The sequence below is a fragment of the Pan troglodytes genome, chromosome 15, assembly GCF_028858775.2.
Source record: "Pan troglodytes isolate AG18354 chromosome 15, NHGRI_mPanTro3-v2.0_pri, whole genome shotgun sequence".
Lineage (NCBI taxonomy): Eukaryota > Metazoa > Chordata > Mammalia > Primates > Hominidae > Pan > Pan troglodytes.
In genome coordinates this window covers 62,520,021-62,535,492 of record NC_072413.2, presented here as the reverse complement: position 1 = coordinate 62,535,492, position 15,472 = coordinate 62,520,021, and the positions used below count along the sequence as shown (strand labels likewise).

Sequence of the window (15,472 nt, the reverse complement as noted above, 5' to 3'; positions counted from 1 at the left end):
ATTATCAGTCACAAAATGTAAAGTAAATGTAACCAGTATGTTGAAAACACAAAATAAAAATAACTTGGTAACTCTTAACATTGGTGCACTGGTGGTCTTTGGGTATACAACTGTGGTGGAATCTTCACTTTCTGCTTTGTACATTTATATACTTGTTTTTCAGTATATATGTACAATTTTTTAATGAGGAAAAAGATATGAAATGATGGAAATGCAAAATGTTAAGAGAGTGGTGTGTGTAGAGAGACAGAGAGAGGGGAAAATCAGAAGAAGATTTGGAAAGCTATACATGTATACCATAAGATGTTAACAGTTACTTGCTGGGTGGGACTGTGCTTTGTTTTTGCTTATTAGTATTTTGCAATTTTTTTTTAAGAGACGGGGTCTTGCTATGTTGTTCAGACTGCAGTACAGCGGCTGGTGCTATTCCCAGGTGTGATCATGGCATAATATAACCTCAAATTCCTAGTCTCAAGCAATCCTGTCCCCTCAACCTCCCGACTTACTGGGACTACAGGTACTCACTGATGTTTTTAATCCTTTTCCTATTTAGAAAAAAGAAAAGTGTAGCTCACTGCCAACATTCATTTAATTTTACATAAACACCCTCTTTGAGGCTGAAGCAAATCTGACTGATTTTCCACATGAAAATAAAATACAAAACTATTCTTAGAGTTATTTCTCAACAGAACTAACATCAGAATCATCTCAATCATCAGAATCGTCTATTTCAGAAAAATCTTATTTATCAACTGAATCTTCAGCTAACAACTGTTCGAGAACTATGTTAACATCATGTGTAGGAATGCTACGTTTTCCAGGATTTGAAATTTTCAGCGATAGACAATTACTGTATTTTGTAAATGGAAATACCACTAAAAACCGAATGCTATAAACAGAATGTCTTTTGTTTCCAAAGTCAATATACTAGAATGATGAGAAAATAATAAGGAAAGTGAGACATTTCATGGCAGAGTTATCTCGGGGTAAACGCTGTAGCTGCAAGCGCCACTGGCGAGTATTCTCTAGGCAAACAAGAAAACGGTTAAATAGTATGATTTTAAATAATATATTTCATAATTTTTTAAAGTAGGTATTTCCTAGGGTTCTGGCCTCAATCATTCCACTTCCCACTCTAATTTTGCACTTGCCTTTCTCCTAAGGGCCAAACTCCTGCCTACTGGATTCTTAACCTGGGGGTCCTACAGGGCACCTCGAATAGTATGCGTTTAAAAAAATAAGCTTGTTGCCCTTTACCCACTCCACACACTTACTGGCTCTCCCCACCCCTGCTTATCTTTCCATTCTCCTGCCAGAGCTCATCTGGGTCCTAGTCACCTGCCTCTTGGATTGCTGCATAATTGTCTTGTCTGGCTAGTTCTAATCTCGCCCTGCTAGGTTTGAGAGCAGTCACTGAACACGCCTGCTACCTCTGCAGCTTCCATCCCTACCACTGTCTACTCTCAACCACCTCTGCCTCAGCCTTGCCTCTTCACCACCAACTGGAGTAACAAAAGTCTCCAGTAGCACTGTCTCTGACAGAAAAAGCATGTTCCAGCTCAAGAGTCCTCTCTGACTTAGGTTTGAACAGATAGGTTTGAACTAACTATCTGTAACAGATAGGTTCGAACTATCTGTTAAAATTTGTGATGAAGCCAGGTGCGGTGGCTCACGCCTGTAATCCCAGCACTTTGGGAGGCCGAGGTGGGTGGATCACCTGAGGTCGGGAGATAGAGACCAGCCTGACCAACATGGAGAAACCCTAATTTTGTAAAAATTAGCTAAATTTTGTAAAAATACAAAATTAGCTGGCTGTGGTGGCGCATGCCAGTAATCCCAGCTACTCAGGAGGCTGAGGCAAGAGAATCGCTTGAACCCGGGAGGGGGAGGTTGCCGTGAGCCAGGACCACTCCACTGCACTCCAGCCTGAGCCACAAGAGAGGGACTCCGTCTCAAAAAAAAAAAAAAAAAAATTGTGATGGGATTTGCTCAGACTTTAACAGGGAACCAATACCTATATTTCCAATGAATCCAAATACCAGCTCTCACCTAAAATATTCAAGGGTCTGCCTTCCTCTACCTGAGCAGGTAGATGCCCAAGGTAATCCTGATACTATAAGGCTCACCACATTGAGTTACTTAAACACAGAGCAGCTCTACCAAAAACAGGCTGGCTCACCCCCATCTGCTCTTCATAATAATTCCTTTTCCAACTCCCTTAACGGCCCCCCAGTTTGTGTACTCCACGTAGTCTGGGGTTTGGAGTTTTTTTGTTTTTTGTTTTTAGTTATAACTTACACGTAGTAAGGTGCATAAATCTTAAAGTGTGCAGCTTGATGAATTTTTTTAAATATGTATATACACATAAAGCTACCACCCAGATCAACATATAGACCATTTCTACCACCTCCGAAGGTTTCCTTATACTGTCTCCCGCTGCTACCAGTTGATAACCCCCTGAAGGTGACCACTATTTTTTATTTACTCTTATCATTAAAGTTATTTTTTGCCTATTTGTCAAAACTTTTATACAAATGTAATCATGCAGTATTTACATTTTTGTGTCTGGCCTCTTTTGCTCATGTTTTTGTATTATGTCATATAACCTACATTTTAAATCATACCATCACGTAGCTATTCTCCAAAATTAGTGGAAATCAAATCAAACCACAGTTTAAGAACAATTTGGGAACAAACAAAAGGAAACTCTAGTTTATGAATATGAATATTTCACGAATATGAAAGATGATATGAAACTGATAGCTGCGAACTTATTAGTAGGCTCAAACATGAAATAGCACCATTTGGGGTGGGTTGTTAGATTAGCACTGAAAATTAATTTGAAAAATACTGTCAGCCAGATGCGGTAGCTCACACCTGTAGTCCCAGCACTTTGGGGGGCTTAGGAGGGTGGATCACTTGGGCCCAGGAGTTCGAGACCAGCCTGGGCAACATGGTGAAAAACTGTCTCTACTAAAAATACAAAAAACAAGCTGGGCATGGTGGTGTGAGTACTAGGCTGAGATGGGAGAATCACCTAAGCCTGGGAAGTCAAGGCTGTAGTGAGCCAAGATCATGCCACTGTCCACCAGCCTGGGCAACAGGAGTGAGACTCTATCTCAAAAAAAAAAAAAAATTGGCACTTAATATTTATACACACATTCTCTTGTGCTTTAACATGTATTTTGACTCCTGTAACTATCTTGTCTGTCTAATCCCAAAGCTATCTCACTGTCTGTCTCACACTCACTGAGGGTGATGTTTCAGGAGCCACTGGACAGAATCTTCTGCGGCAAACCTGAGAAAGAAAACTGAAATTACTGCTTTGAAGTGACGGGTTACTCAGAAATACTGAAATACATATTCTATAAAATGTAAACTTTTGATTTTGACTCTAATAAAATATTAAGCCTTTGAATTATTTGTTTAATTAACATGAAACATGTCATTATATTTATAATGTAACTATAAACATCTAGTATAACTATATATGTCTGCTTAGCCAACTCCTTTCCTGACCTCCAGCCCCATTTGTCCAACAGCCCAAGACGTATTAATGTGAACAAGTCATAGCAACCTGAAACACATGGCCAGTTTTGTCATGTTATTTATTTATTTATTTTTGAGATGGAGTCTCTCTCTGTCGCCCAGGCTGGAGCGCAGTGGCGCAATCTTGGCTCACTGCAACCTCTGCTTTCCAGATTCCAGCAATTCTCCTGTCTCAGCCTCCCAAGTAGCTGGGATTACAGGTGCCCGCCATCACGCCTGGCTAATTTTTGTATTTTTATGAGAGATAGGATTTCACCATGTTGGCCAGGCTGGTCTCAAACTCCCGACCTCAGGTGATCTGCCCGCCTCAGCCTCCCAAAGTGCTGGGATTACAGGCTTGAGCCACCACACCCGGCCACCAGTTTTGTCACTTCAATGCTGTATATGGGTGAAGGGCAATCCCAGCCACCTGATCACCCAAGTCAGGCACCTAGGAGCCAATCTAAACAACTGCTTTTCCCTCTCCCTTCACATCCAATCCCCACATCCTATCAATCCTATCCAAACATCCTGTCAATCCTCTCTTAAGTATTTCTTAGTCCTTTGCCTTTCTATTTTTACCAACCTGGAGTTAATTCTAACTCTCGCTATTGCTTACTTGTATAATTATCTGTAATCCTACAACTAGTCTTCTAATGGATCACCTGCATCTGTTCTTCCTCTGCTTGAATCTAGCAGATTCTTTGAACATGCTCAATAAATATTTGTTGAGTACCTACTGAAGAAGTTCTGTAGCTGGCTCCAGAGACCTGAGGATGAATAAGATAGTTCCTGCCACTGAGGAGCTTACTGTCTAGTTGAGGGAGACAGCGAGTACATGAAAAGGGCTTTGGCATTAGACAAATCTTGGTTCAAACTATCAGTTTTGCTACTTACTGGCTGTATGACTTTGGTTCAGTTGCTTAATTTCCCTGAGCCTTGTTTCTTCATCTATAAAATGAGGACATTAATGTTCACTTTCCACCGTTGTTTTAAGAATTGGAAAAATATGCAAATACCTGGCACACAATCAGTGCACAACAGATAGTGTCTAGTATTATTAATTTAGCTATACACTTGTAAGAGTCAGTGTCTTCTTTAATAGAGATTAGAATCAGTTTTTTCTAATTTAGTAATTTTACCTTGTGAGATTCACCATCTATTGCAGCAGATATAATATGGTCCCATTAATGTTAACTATATTTCTCTAACTAAAAAAGGCAATTTTATAATTAAAAACATGGACTCTGTAAATCAAACAGACCTACATTTAAATAATCTTAGTCACCTCTGAGCTGTGTGATTGGGCTAAGTCACTTAATTTTCCTCAAGTCGCTGAACCCTTTGAAACCTCAGTTTCTTCATCTGTAAATTGGTTAACATGCAGCTGTTTCAAAGAGTTGGTAAACATTAGCACAGTGTCTGGTCCATGTGAAGCAGCTGGTAAGCGTTCAGAGAAAGGCTGTTCACTGAAATGATTGTCTCCTTCCAGATGGCAAAGGTTCAGTGGGTATTTATTCTCTATACTCTTCTGTTGCTTTTTTTTTCCCCAGGCACATGTAATTTTTATAAAAACTCTAAAAAAGTGTTGTTAAATTTTACCTTCTGAATTCAAGAGTTCTGGTTTCATCTTTCCAGTACCACATCCCTAATCGTAATCCCAACTGCTGTAAAACGAAATGATTGCAGCAAAAATAATTAAAAGCTCAATTTACAATCCACATGCCACAATAAACCTTTAACAATAATTCCTACTTACTAACACATCTTTTGAGTAATAAAAAGGAAACAAAAACCAATGGTTCCTACTAGTCCCTCTTTACACTTTCAATAAGAGTGTAGAATCCTAAAGCGTTAAACTTGAAGCTAGGATTTTATCGCTTTGATTGATTTTAGGTGTGGTTTCAGTAGAACAGCAGGAAGGAGGGAGAGGGAGAAAGGAAGGGAGGAAAGTAGGAAAAGAGGAAAGAAGCAGCGGAGGAAGGGAAGGGCGAAAGATAGGAAGGAAATTGGGACTACATATAGCTCATCATAGCAATCTACCAATTAATTGAAATTCAGACAATAAACTGATGCCCAGGACAGCCTCAGCTGTCTGGTTCTGGAGACTTCCGGGCTCCAACACCGAGCCTGCCCTTTACAGGCAGTGGCAAAAAGTTAAGTACACCCTTTTCACCGTGGAAGCTAGCACCCACCAGCCTTTCTACCCAGAGCGGGGCTGCTTCCCCCGCAGTAGGTCTCCCTATTTTGCAACCAACCAATTAGAGGTGGTGAGGTGGGATTTCGTAAATATCTAACTACCTGCGCAGGGAGCCAGAATTCAATTCTGACCATCTGTCAAATACACCAGAGTTTTTTTTTTTTTTCTAGGCAAATATGGCCAGGTGTCTTTGAGAACCGCCAGCCCGGGGCGAAGGCGACGACCCGCCTCTGGAGGAGGGCGAGGGGCGCGGCGCCGGTTGGGGGCAGCAGGGCCCGCCTTGCGCCCAGCCCGGGTGTGGGGGCGACCAAGGCTGCACTTACATCCATCAAGTAAGGGGTCTGCCCACCTAACCGCTTCCTCCTTGCATAAAACTCGGGCACCCGGTACATGGTCTCGCCCTGGCAGCGATACGGCGTCGCCGAGGATACCGCCCGCAGGCGCCTGCACACGGCTGCCCGGGGCGCGGAGCGGGGCGGGGCGTCGCTTCCGTCCTAGGCCGCGCGGGCTGCGGCCGCACCCAGGCTTCTCCGGCGATTTCCAAAGCCCAGCCTGGTGCCCCGTTTCCCAGTCTTAAAAGCCGTGGCGACGTATTGGCCTATCCATTGTAAAGCCGCCCAGGGCATAATTCTTCATGGCATTCCAACCGTGAACTTCATGAAGTTATTCACTTTACTGTTTTAATTGGAGTAACTACATTCAGTCCTATAGGAAAGAAAGATCCATTTCTTCCTAGCTTTCATGATTAGCACTATTATTAAGTTCAAATCCAGGATGAACCTAGGTTGATGGGGAGAGCAGGGTTGAGGTGGGGAAGCAGGGTAGCCTCGTGGAAGAGAACATGGGTACGGAAATAAGGTTTTCATAACAGTTGTGCTGCTTAACAAGCTGTGGAATCTAGGAGAAGACTATTCTGATCTTTCTTCTGAAAACACCAAATCAGGGGTTATGTGGATTTTTGGAGTGGTGTGTGTAAAGCACCAGTCTTAAGTACTCAAAATTAGTGTTGCTCAAAAACAAAGGACCTTGCTTAGTGTCAATGGGTATTCAATTGATATTTTTACATTTACACTTTTCAAATCATGTGTCTTGTAATTCCTTCTTGCAACGGAGTTGATAATGCTGATTCTGGCTGATTTTTTTTCCTCCCAGCTCTAAGTGAGCAATGCTAGATGATGCAACATGATTGGGAATGCCTAGTATATTCTTTTGTATCACCACAGCTTAATTGGCATGAGAGGCTCATAAGTAGTGGATATATACTCCCATAAACTTTTAAGTTATGTCAGTAGTCATCCCACTGCTTCTTCTATTCCCACCCTCCCAGTCTCACTACTTGGTAATACACAATCACTGGCTACACTGATTAAATAGTAATCATCTAGATTCATGTTCTGCTCACTTGAGTCCATTCTGGCAGCTGTTCAGTTGGTCCAGGTATATGGAAACCCACCTATATACTGGCTGCAGGCAAGGCTTTCTTACTACAAGATGACACGCTTGAAAAGGAGACTATCCCATATGCCAAGAGCTTTTCACCAAGTAGCGAACATAACTTGGGGTGGACAGGACAGGGAAATAATGAGGTAAAGCTCCAGAAAAGATGCAGACAGACCAAGGAATCTGGATGGCATCCAATCACTGCATAATCATTACCGGGAAGACCACACTAGTGGTCAGTAAACCTCTTCAGTTCATCCCAATAATGTGTGGAGAAGTGCTGATAGAAAACTTAAGATCTATATATCTTATCAAAGAATAAACTTAGGCTGTCTAATGTACAAAACTTAGGTAAAAATAAAAGTTGAGAGCCCAAAACAATAACTACTTAAAAATTAAAGGAGAAGTTATTTCGCATGTGATAGAGGGACATAATATTTAAAGGAAAGTTTCAGTAACTCTGAAGGGACAATCTTATACTTCTCTATCACTTTACCCCAAACAAAAGGAGGAAGAAAAGATTGTTTTTACATCTCTTAATCATTACAGTACTTATTTTAAAAAGTGACCCACCCATTTCCTAAGGTACATTTTTCACCAGTTAGGTTTCTTTTTAAATGACATTAGAAACTCACAACCAAAACTGGAAATATGATTTTCCCTGTAAAGAAGAATAAACACAATTGATGATATTTAGTAGGGATGAAGGTAACTTCTAAATATTTGATAACTCCAAGTGTCCTGTGAGGAAATTTTTTTTTTTCCTAATTAAGAGAAACTTAAGGTCATATAACTATCTAAGAGCATATAATATATAACTAAATTGCTGGTCCCAGATTTTAGGTCCAAGACATTAACTGAATATAATTCATGCTAATTCTATAAAAAAGATAATGGACAGGTTTGTTTTTTTGTTTGTTTGTTTTGAGACGGAGTCTCGCTCTGTTGCCCCGTCTGGAGTGCAGTGGCATGATCTCGGCTCACTGCAAACTCCGCCTCCCAGGTTCACGCCATTCTGCCTCAGTCTCCTGAGTAGCTGGGACCACAGGAGCCCCCACCACGCCCGGCTTATTTTTTAGTAGAGACGGGGTTTCACCGTGTTAGCCAGGATGGTCTCAATCTCCTGACCTCATGATCTGCCCGCCTCGGCCTCCCAAAGTGCTGGGATTACAGGCGTGAGCCACCGCACCTGGCCAATGGACAGGTTTTTATAGTGTTGTAATTCTACCTTAAAAAATTAACTTTCCACAGAAGAAAACAGCAATGCAAATTTTTGAATTAACAACTCCATTTTTAAAAAATTATTTTTTTTTCTGACACTATACATCTGGAGATGGCAGCTCCTGTTTTTTTGTTTGTTCATTTGTTTTGTTTTGAGACAGGGTCTCACTCTGTCGCCCGGGCTGGAATACGGTAGTGCGATCTCCGCTCACTGCAACCTCCGCCTCCCAGGCTCAAGCGATTCTCCCACCTCAGCCTCTTGAGTAGCTGGGACTATAGGGGCACGCCACCATGCCTGGCTGATTTTTGTATTTTTAGTAGAGACAGGATTTCACCATGTTGGCCAGGCTGGTCTCGAACTCCTGACTTCAAGTGATCTGCCCGTTTCGGCCTCCCAAAGTGCTGGGATTATAGGCATGAGCCACCGCGCCAGCAGCTCCATTTTTGATTGCTTATTTACTAAACCTTCAATTCACAGACAACCTAATCTACACTGAAAGAAGGGGAAGAAAGGGCCTATGACATCTTGGTATGTTCTAAGGGAAAGACATTTTAACATTAAGCATCACCCTATTAAATTTCAGAAATGCATATATCCTAAAATATTTCCATTTCAAAAGCTACATCAAGGCTGGGTGCAGTGGCTCAGGCCTGTAATCCCAGCACTTTGGGAGGCTGAGGCGGGCTGATGACCTGAGGTCAGGAATTCAAGACCAGCCTGGCCAACATGGTGAAACCCCGTCTCTACTAAAAATACAAAAATTAGCCAGTTGTGGTGGTGGGTGCCTATAATTACAGCAACTCCGGAGGCTGAGGCGGGAGAATTGCTTGAACCCAGGAGGCGGAGGTTGCAGTAAACCGAGATTGCTCCACTGCACTCCAGCCTGGGCGACAGAAGGAGACTCCAACTCAAAAAAAAATAAAAAGCTGTATCAAGAATAAACACTGGGGCCAGACATAGTGGGTCAGGCCTGTAATCCCAGTACTTTGGGAAGCCAAGGCGGGCAGATCACTTGAGGTCAGGAGTTCCAGACCAGCCTGGTCAACATGGTGAAACTCTGTCTCTACTACATAGTCCCAGCCATTCAGGAGTCTGAGGTGGGAGAATCACTTGAACCCAGGAGGCAGAGGTCGCAGTGAGCCGTCGTGTCATTGCACTCCAGCCTGGGCAACAGAGCAAGACTCTGTCTCAAAAAAAAAAATAAATACTGGGCTTTTGCCAAGCGCAGTGGCTCACGCCTGCAATCCCAGCACTTTGGGAGGCCGAGGCGGGCAGATCAGCTGAGGTCAGGAGTTCGAGTCCAGCCTGGCCAACACGGTGAAACCCTCTCTACTAAAAATACAAAAATTAGCTGGGTGTGGTGGCGTGCGCCTGTAATCCCAGCTACTCGGAAGGCTGAGGCAGGAGAATTGCAGAGGTTGCAGGGAGCCGAGGAGGCCCCACTGCACTCTAGCCTGAGCAACAGAGTGAGACTCTCAGAAAACAAAACGAAACTGGGCTTTTTCTAAAGATCCAAAATTTTCCTCGAGGAATTAAATTCTGCTCCTAATTCTGTAACTAATTCAGAAGTTTATTCACACCTATTTATACATTACACAATTGAATATTCCTGCTTCTGAATCCAAACATATATATTCCCTTAACAGTTGTGACATACGGATGTGAGATATTTTTAAACTTCAATTTAAATCGTGTTCAAAAGCAAGAGGAGCATGCCTCACAACACAACCTTTATAAACTACATTCAGTTAAAAGTAAGAATATGTTATAGGTCCACTATTGGAAAATCATAAAAATAGATGTTCTGATTTCATCTAGATAGCCAGGTTGTATTCCTGTTTAAGATTATACATAAAAAAGAAATACTCATTAAGTCTCCATTACATATTGAATGGGTAACATAATATTACACATACATGTTAAATTAACAGTTGTAAATTGTACTAAGATCTCCTAATGTACAAGTTTTAATGCATTTTCATTATACATATCAAATCAATACTATAAAAAATTTAAAGTGAGTTTGTTTTGAAATTTCACACATCTCAAATACTGTAAACAACCAGTTATGTCTTCGTTTGACAGGTGTCTATATTTGTTCCCTCAAAACAGGGACAACTATGTTAATCAAACATTCAGATAAGAATTTCAGGTAAGTGGGCTGGCGCGTGGCTCACACCTGTAATCCCAGCACTTGGGGAGGCCAAGGCGGGCGGATCACCTGAGGTCGGGAGTTCCAGACCAGCCTGACAAACATGGAGAAACCCCATCTCTACTAAAAATACAAAATTAGCCGGGTGTGGTGGTGCATGCCTGTAATCCCAGCTACTCAGTAGGCTGAGGCAGGAGAATCGCTTGAACCCGGGAGGCGGAGGTTGAAGTGAGCCGAGATCAAGCCATTGCACTCCAGCCTGGGCAACAAGAGTGAAATTCCGTCTCAAAAAAAAAAAAAAAAAAAAGAATTTCAGATAAGTGCCTGTCGGAGAATCCTTAAACTGTAATTTAGCCCCATCCTAACATCACGTACTTTTTCCACTGTTATTTGACTATGGCTGATCTAACATCTGCTAAGGAGTTCCCAGGAGTTATCAGGTTACAAGTTTCAACTGACCCCTGGAAAGTGAATGGCTACTTTGGTGGCTTTATCTTGGTAATATGCAAATCTTGGTAAATTTGAAAAGAGAGAATTAAATAAGAAACACTCTCAAGAATGCTCAAGAATGTAAAACTCAAGAATTTGAGTTTTACAAATTACTTTTCAAAATAGAAAATGAAGTATCTGCCCAGATTGATGTTAGTATTATAGCAAGCTACCGGAGGTCAGGCCGTAGGATCAAAAACTACCAATGGTCATTTTCTGATACTTTAGAAACTAATCTCTTAAGTGAGGTCTAAAATGAGTCATACCAAACTGCATTTACAGAAGGGCTCCATTATATTTTGAAGTTAGAGCAAGGAATGAACACTTTCAACAAATAAAGGACTAATAAAAGGGTAACAGAATGGGTATTATCTTGGTAAAACTCACAGTAAACGTCACTCTAAAGCTACAATTAACCTGATTTTGTAGTACCATAGTAGTTTGTCACATATTTATGCCTGTAGTCCATGAAACACCCTTAAATGCTCATTGCTGAAAAATTTCCACCAACGTGACACCAGCACTGATAAATTGGAGTTATCTTTAGCTTTTCAGAGTATAAAAAGCAGTTTCCTTTAAAAAAAAAAAAAGGTTTTTATTTTGAAGCAATTTCACTGTTGGCTATTTATCTTCCTCCCCCCTACCCAAATGAGGCTTGCTAAAAAGGAAAAAAAAAAAAAAACACCTTATGTGTACTTAAGAGTCAACTCTTGTATGAAAGGGTCATTACCAAAGGCCAGTATTCTTAGGCTAACTTCTTACCTAGTTTTAAAATTATTACTCATTCCATTATTCATAAAATTAATCTCTCTGAATGACATAGATGGGTCCACTACTAAATTGAAGATAAAGCTTTCATAACTATTGTCTTATGAGCAGCATGAAGCAAACCTGCATCATGTGGAAAGATATCAAAACGTCTATGTGCAGTAAAAACATTAGGTTAACTATGCATTTTCCTATTGGTGTTACTGAATTTCTCTCAAGTTCTCCTTAAAGAGAGTAAGAAAAGAGTAGTCATGTCATTTCACTAAAAAATAAAAATGAATTCCTTTCTCTGAAGGATGTGAATTTTAAAGATTAAGTCCAGGATAGTGGATCACCAAAGGGTTGCAATATTCTTATCTATAACAATCTCAAATTGGATATGGAGGAAAATGAACAAGTTGTATATTAACAAAATACAAGACTATCTAGTACAGTTTGCCTTTTAAGAAAGAAATCTATCATAGTGATTTAAGGCAAGTATTGCAAAAACGTTATGATCCCCAAACCAGAAAAAAATAATAATAATTATGTTTCCCTACCCAAGTAATTCTAACTGCGGGAAACATGTTATTAGAATTTGCCATAAGCTCAGAAGTTGAGCTGTTTTACTAGAAAATTAAACAAGTTTGACTAAATTTATACTCACTATTAAGTCACTTGAAAGCTTGCCTGCTGTCTCTTGTTTCAGGCTCCTGTATGTCACAAAATTAATTTGTTTCCATATTTCCTTTGGCAATTATAAGACAACTTCTGCCCAGCTTTTGTTAAAGGCTCATTTTACACTTAACCCCAGAATATAGCTCATATCTTCCTGGAATATTCAGGTGAATTTTCATTTGGACACTTAAGTTGTAGGAGTGTGAGTACACTAGGAAGACCCCAAGTCAGGTTTCTGTATTTAAGGGTGGGCGAAGTTTACCCAGATTTTTCTCCCCTTAAGTTGTTGGAATTCAAGGCAGCACCCTCATCTGGGAATTAAACAAGATTGGTTAGATAAATTTCACATCATACTAACATCTTAAAAGACGAATATGGGTAAAATATAAAGGAAGGAAAATTGAAAACTCCAAGACAGTAACTTTGAGATCAATTTCAGCTTTACTTTACATTTGCATTTACGCATTTGTTTGCAAAAAGTATACCTGTCCTTAACATTACTGCAATGTTCAGTTTAGTTTTCAAGTAGTACATAAAAATAAACAATTTAAGCTCCAATATATTTTACTGTTTCCAAGCTTCTACAGAACAGGTGTGCAAACTTAAGGTTTCTCATCTCAAACAAATCTCCATGCACGAACTAATCAAAAATGCTCAAGTCAGCAAACACGCAAAATGCATTAAAGAGAAACCTCGAATAATGTTTTTAAAAAACAAACTTTGGAACTTTTATAATTAAACTAAGTTGTTGCACCTCTCCTTTCATTTGCATATACCAAAGACTTCCAACAATAGATCTCGTACCTGGCACAAGGACATTTCAAAGAAACAAACAAAAAAAAAAAAAAAGAGAGAGAGAAAGGCAAAGAGGTTTACGCTGACTTGAGTGCAAGCTTAGTCCACTTCTTCGATGGTGGGTCCCCCGGAGGCTCCTGAACCGCCGCCGCCGCTGCCGCCGCCGCCAGGACCACCTTGGTAAAGTTTGCTGATGATGGGGTTGCAAACTCTTTCGAGCTCTTTCTGCTTGTGTTCATACTCATCTTTCTCTGCCATCTGGTTTCGGTCGAGCCAGTTGATCACCTCCTGACACTTGTCGAGGATCTTGTTTTTGTCCTGCTCGCTAATCTTGCCCCTCAGTTTCTCGTCTTCCACCGTCTGCTTGATGTTGTAGGTATAGGACTCCAGGGCGTTTTTGGCCGCGACTCGGTCGCGATTCGCCTCATCTTCCGATTTGTACCGCTCCGCCTCCTGCACCATCCGGTCAATGTCGTCCTTGCTCAGACGACCTTTGTCATTGGTGATGGTGATTTTGTTTTCCTTACCGGTGCTCTTGTCGGCGGCGGTAACGTTAAGGATGCCATTGGCGTCAATGTCGAAGGTAACCTCGATTTGGGGGACCCCGCGAGGCGCAGGGGGAATCCCGGTCAGGTCGAACTTGCCCAGCAGGTTATTGTCCTTGGTCATGGCCCGTTCGCCCTCGTATACCTGCACCAGTACGCTGCTCTGGTTGTCCGAGTAGGTGGTGAAGGTCTGCGTCTGCTTGGTGGGGATCGTGGTGTTCCTCTTGATGAGTGGGGTCATGACACCGCCAGCTGTCTCGATGCCCAGCGACAACGGGGTCACGTCGAGTAGCAGCAGGTCCTGCACATTCTCTGATTTGTCGCCGATGAGGATGGCCGCCTGCACCGCGGCGCCATAGGCCACCGCCTCGTCGGGGTTGATGCTCTTGTTCAGCTCCTTGCCGTTGAAGAAATCCTGCAGCAGCTTCTGGATCTTGGGGATACGAGTGGAGCCGCCCACCAGCACGATCTCCTGGATTTGGCCCTTGTCCAGCTTGGCGTCGCGCAGCGCCTTCTCCACCGGCTCCAGGGTCCCGCGAAAGAGGTCGGCATTGAGCTCCTCGAAGCGGGCGCGCGTGATGGACGTATAGAAGTCCACGCCCTCGTAGAGCGAGTCGATCTCGATGCTCGCCTGCGTGGACGAGCTCAGGGTGCGCTTGGCGCGCTCGCAAGCGGTGCGCAGCCGCCTCACGGCGCGCTTGTTGGGCCCAATGTCCTTCTTGTGCTTGCGCTTGAACTCCTCCGCCAGGTGGCTCACCATGCGGTTGTCGAAGTCCTCACCGCCCAGGTGGGTGTCGCCGGCCGTGGACTTCACCTCGAAGATGCCATCCTCGATGGTCAGGATGGACACGTCGAAAGTGCCACCGCCCAGGTCAAAGATGAGCACGTTCTTCTCGCCGCCCGCGCAGCCCTTCTTGTCCAGGCCGTAGGCGATGGCCGCCGCCGTGGGCTCGTTGATGATGCGCAGCACATTGAGCCCCGTGATGGTGCCTGCGTCCTTGGTGGCCTGGCGCTGCGAGTCGTTGAAATAGGCCGGGACCGTTATGACCGCGCTGTGCACCTTGCCCCCCAGGTAGGCTTCCGCGATCTCCTTCATCTTCGTGAGGACCATGGAGGATATCTCCTCTGGGAAGAAGGTCTTGGTCTCCCCCTTGTACTCTACTTGCACTTTGGGCTTGCCTCCCTCGCTCACCACCCGGAACGGCCAGTGTTTCATATCCGACTGCACTGTGGCATCCTCGAACTTCCGTCCAATCAGCCTCTTGGCGTCGAAGATGGTGTTGGTGGGGTTCATGGCCACCTGGTTCTTGGCGGCGTCGCCGATGAGGCGCTCGGTGTCCGTGAAGGCCACGTAGCTGGGGGTGGTGCGATTGCCCTGGTCGTTGGCGATGATCTCCACCTTGCCATGTTGGAAGACCCCCACGCACGAATAGGTGGTGCCCAGGTCGATGCCGATAGCCGGGCCACGGGCAGACATCCTGACTGAAAGGCGAGCGACGTTAGGACGGGAAAACCAGGGAGATGAACTCCGCGGAGTCAACTAACGGCCACCTCGAACCAAGCACCACGGGCACTACCAGCAACTCAGCTACGCGCGCCCAGTTCCCGGTTCTTATAGCCGCCTCTGGGAACTCCCAGACCCAATCCGCTCCCGGGACCGCCCTCACAAACTCTTC

The 15,472-nt window shown here is 43.2% G+C and overlaps 2 protein-coding genes across 5 annotated transcripts in view; both read right to left on the bottom strand.

Annotated features, from left to right (window-relative positions):
• PPP1R36 (protein phosphatase 1 regulatory subunit 36) overlaps positions 1-6,224 on the bottom strand; it is a 39,497-nt gene extending 33,273 nt beyond the window's left edge. The window contains exons 1-4 of one of the 4 annotated variants that reach the window (XM_016926224.3): positions 6,052-6,224; positions 5,131-5,195; positions 4,426-4,479; positions 3,251-3,298 (exon numbers count right to left, since the gene is read on the bottom strand). Coding sequence is in view for 2 of the 4 variants with exons in the window: in XM_510003.7 (XP_510003.2) it covers positions 3,251-3,298; positions 5,131-5,195; positions 6,052-6,120 (182 nt within the window). In the remaining 2 variants the exon portion in view is untranslated. The remainder of the gene's footprint in view (positions 1-3,250; positions 3,299-4,425; positions 4,480-5,130; positions 5,196-6,051) is intronic. The other 3 variants (XM_510003.7, XM_016926223.3, XM_063793552.1) reach the window with 3 other exon arrangements.
• Positions 6,225-12,878: 6,654 nt separating this feature from the next.
• On the bottom strand, positions 12,879-15,382 carry HSPA2 (heat shock protein family A (Hsp70) member 2). The gene is given in 1 exon segment (NM_001328289.1): positions 12,879-15,382. A coding segment is annotated over 1 exon segment (1,923 nt). The 5' UTR covers positions 15,274-15,382; the 3' UTR covers positions 12,879-13,350.
• Positions 15,383-15,472: the final 90 nt, after the last annotated feature.